The sequence below is a fragment of the Salvia miltiorrhiza genome, chromosome 1, assembly GCF_028751815.1.
Source record: "Salvia miltiorrhiza cultivar Shanhuang (shh) chromosome 1, IMPLAD_Smil_shh, whole genome shotgun sequence".
In the NCBI taxonomy this organism is placed as follows: domain Eukaryota; kingdom Viridiplantae; phylum Streptophyta; class Magnoliopsida; order Lamiales; family Lamiaceae; genus Salvia; species Salvia miltiorrhiza.
The window spans coordinates 18083044-18087212 of NC_080387.1; the positions used below are offsets into that span (position 1 = coordinate 18083044).

The 4169-nt window shown below is 35.7% G+C and overlaps 1 protein-coding gene across 2 annotated transcripts; it reads right to left on the reverse strand.

Moving 5' to 3' along the window:
- Positions 1 to 422: 422 nt before the first annotated feature.
- LOC131006828 (uncharacterized) lies at positions 423 to 3910 on the reverse strand. Of its 2 annotated transcripts, none has more exons than XM_057933987.1 (5): positions 3779 to 3910; positions 3616 to 3699; positions 1825 to 2366; positions 1111 to 1286; positions 423 to 1019 (listed from the first exon to the last, which is right to left on the reverse strand). In XM_057933987.1, exons 2-5 carry the CDS (start codon positions 3638 to 3640, stop codon positions 599 to 601), a joined length of 1164 nt encoding a protein of 387 aa, XP_057789970.1. In that variant the 5' UTR covers positions 3641 to 3699; positions 3779 to 3910; the 3' UTR covers positions 423 to 598. The 2 variants fall into 2 exon arrangements, with proteins under 2 accessions (XP_057789970.1, XP_057789969.1); XM_057933986.1 differs by having other exon boundaries at positions 1825 to 2417.
- Between the last annotated feature and the right edge of the window lie 259 nt (positions 3911 to 4169).

Sequence of the window (4169 nt, forward strand, 5' to 3'; positions counted from 1 at the left end):
CCGTAAAACATCTTCCTAAGTTTTTTTTTTTTTTTTTTTTTTGTACACAATATCTTCCTATTCATTTTTCAGACATAATTATACTATTATCACCCTTGAAATTTTTTGTACACAAAATATCTTCCTATTCATTTTTCAGACATAATTATACTATTATCACCCTTGAAATTTCTACACATTACGCATCTAAATGAACCCACGCAAACTTACTAACTATCACAATTTTCTAAATTATGAAGCCCCTTTTACATCACTAAATACACAATTAAGTTTTCTTAAATTTTGTGTTCATTACTTTAAAAAAGTTGTTTCATAGATGGATATAATATAGCTTTCCTTGTCTCTCTCTTTTCCATCAACAATTTACATATTCTGTCATTCCAATTATTCAAATTCATAACCTAGATTCATAGAAAGAATAATTGATCCTACAATGCTTCTCAATTTTCATTATTTACTCACTGAAATTAAGAAGTGCTTCTCATCATCAAGCTTATCACACACATACACACACACACACACACAAAACTTGAAAATTATTTAAAGAAAATAATCGTATTATTCCCCAAATAATATATTATAGAAATAGGTAGATTGATCACAAAGAAGCCCATTGGAAGTATTGGCAAAGGGCGCCTCTTGCAGCCGACCAGTTCCCACATCCGAAGAAGATACTCCCCTGCTTAGGACCTGGCTTCCTCACTATCCCTTTGCTGCTTTTCACCCCACAATAACAAAGGGGCTGCTGGTGCTGCCTTTGTGCACGCGGCGCAACGAACACCGGCTTCTCTGAAGTCGCATTCGACGTCACGGATTCTTCACAAGTGATTGAGTTTGTAATGGAGAACTTAAATCCCCTGTGCATAAGCAAAGCCAGAAGGCAGGCAGTGTTTCTAGCATCGTCCAGGCCACAGTGAGCACGACCTTGCCACGATAGGCCGGCCTTCTCGACTGCCTCTTTCAGGTTGCACCTCCCTCCACCAAACACCTCACGGAAAGGGACTCTTAAATTGATCCATCTAGCCAAAGACAGTTGAGAATCCAATTAATGTCTTTAATACAATATAAGAAGGCTTTCATCTAAATTAAATATTTCTGTATGGTATATACTTGTTGAAATATGGAGGCTTTCTGATTCTTTTGAAGCGGCATTCTGATTCCAACATCACCTGGCAATCCCAATCGGACCATGTTACTATAGCAAAGTTACTGTTCTTTATTCCTTTGTTTTCAAGCCATTTGTCATGGCTAAGAAGAGCTTCACTTAGCGAAACTCCCCGGTCAACCTAAAAGGCAGCAAGATATACACAGATCAAGAATTAAACAATGTATAGAAACCTTATAGCAAGTAAGATACAAACAAGATTCAAGCTCTTCTAGATTCACACAACAATTCATCATATATTATCATAACTACTTTAACAAATTATGTCTCATCCTTATTATCAGTCACAAATTTCTTCTCGGGGTGGCAGGCTTCTTAGCATATTTCATGGGCTTCAACAGGGCATTAGAAAGTACGTTCCAAAACTATGGTTCAAATTTTCCGCAGCTACTCAAACCGATTCACAGAAACAACAAGATGGGAGGTCTCAAGGATTTCAAGTTAATTGCATGGAGATAGATTATACCACTAGTAGTTTATCCATCTAAACGATAGAAGTTCATTCTGTAGATCATGGAGAGAGAATCACATATTTCTCTGGCATAAACCTTGACAATATACTGAGTCCCAGGATAGTCCACACATTATAAAAAGAAAAAAACTGAAAAAAGAAAATACACAAATGCATGCATTAAAGAAGGCTGAATATGGTAATAAACCTGGACTTGTTGTATGCCAGTAAGATCTTTGCAGAAATCAGTCAGGTGTTGGTTACAAGTTGGTCGAACATATGTCTGAAAGCTGTCTTCTAGCTGTCCTGTAATGCTGCTGACTATTACAGACGGAAACTCAATTATCTCTTGTGGATAAGGAATTCTTTCTTTGTCACATGTGGCCTCAAAGTCGATGACCACAAAATATTGAAAATCTTGAAATTGTTTATCATGTAGATAACTCTGAGCCATCATGTGCACTGGGACACGCTGAAATCTGTAATTCATTGCAAAAGGGTGAAAATGGGCGTGAAAGACATTCAGTTGGCACATAAGAGCATTGTTACAGCCAGGATTCCTAGACCATTTGCCAAAGTCATGATAATATAATGGCCTCTTCGTAGATTCCTCTGAAGGTTCTACTAGCTCACTGCTTAAGGGGCAATCTTGATCTACAGCACCCGCACCTGATTGAGCAGGGGCATCATCTTCCAACTCTGGAAAACCTTCTAAGTAGGTGGCTTTATGTGACGGAGAGCAGAAGTAACCTGTGTTTTGAATCTTTTTTAGTGAATTCTCACGATTACTCTGCAGAGCATCTGCATTTCAGAGAATTGATCCGACGATGTCATTAGTTCAACACTATATCATGCATAATGGGTCTAAAATCTACATGCTACCACTGACTACACAACCTAATTATCAAAGTCATTTGAAATCACAAAAGTGAAAGAAATAAGTAATCTGAAACAAGTTAAATCAAAAAGTTCTAGACAATGTTCCTACTTATCATTACAAAATTCATATATAGACACATGCTATAGATAAATCCAACTGTGAGGTGCTCTACTTTGTTAAATGAAACTTCACACATTTCACACATAGTCCAACCACATATAAGTCTGTTTAGAAAACATCTGGAAATAGAAAAGGTCTAGGGATTCGCAATGCTCTATCAGAAAGAAACTTCCATGCCTTTTGTAAATATTGTCATAGTTCTCCCAATCTACTTGGATCGTATCATCTTTAAAACTCACAAGCTGCAGTATTTAGGTGCAACATTCCATAAACAAAAAACACATTGGAACTTGGCAGGATACATATTTGAACAACTCGCTTCCAATTCCTTTCCTCTAATTCTTTGCATCTGCATCCTTCAACCATTCTATTTCTTGTTAAGTCTTCTCCTCGTTAATTTATGGCCCATCTTTAAGGGGTGTTTACTTTGAGGCGATCGATTAGATAGAAACTAAATATATGTATGTGAGTATTTGAAAGATTTGCATGATTAAATAAGCTCAAAATTGTTCAATCTATTAGACTATGTGGTGGATATCTTGTATAATTTAAATCTATCTAAGCTGGCTATACTGCAACACCTATATAAAAACAATAATTGGATTAGAAAATACATGCTAGAAGCATACACCAACCAACACACAAACAATCACACACTTACATTAATTTTACTATATAATAGCCAATGTTTGTTGTTACCATGTCAAGCATGACCTAGTCTTTCCCATCACATGCAAATACATGTAATATAAATATTCTACTTGAAGAAACATGCATCGTAAAAATTTTCAAGCCCTCTGATGAACCCAAAACAAAAAATGGACCAAATCAATAAACAAATTCCCTGTGACAGTTGAAGTATTTTCTTAATTCCCATGACAAACCACCAAAATTTTCTAGAGAAAGATTAGGAATAATAAGGAAAAATTGCACGAACCAATTCACATTTGGTAAGCGATCCCCAGTAATGCAAACAGAAATATAAGAGAGAGAAGATACCTTTATTATCCAAAGATATCATCATGCATACAAAAGCTACGAAGATCCGGGGCAAAGCACATGAAATCTCACTCTGTAATTGCACTGCGAAAACAAAATTCGACAATAAATACATAGTATACATAGATCAGTGCAATATGATATATCTAGATCAGGTACCAACCTTGTTAGCGCTGCGATTTGCGAAGAGAGCGTTTGCTGCTGCTGGTTTTGAGGCAATAAATGGATATGTATTATGTTTTGGCGTTTACATGTCATATTTTCTATATATTATTCTAATACAGTTTCATGATTCTTTTTTGCTAAGACCCATACAAATATAATAAAAATACTCAATCTGACCTTTCTTGTTTAGCAAAAAAATTATAATTATATAAATAAAAAGAGTTAATATATTACTCTAACTCATTTTATATAACGAAAGAAAAATGTATCCATAAAAAATAAAAATTGAAAATAATTGTACAACCGTTCTCTTCCACTACCTATTTTCCCACGTCTCATCTCTCAAACTTGACTGCAACGTCGATCCGTCCCGTCCCCACCACCGCCAC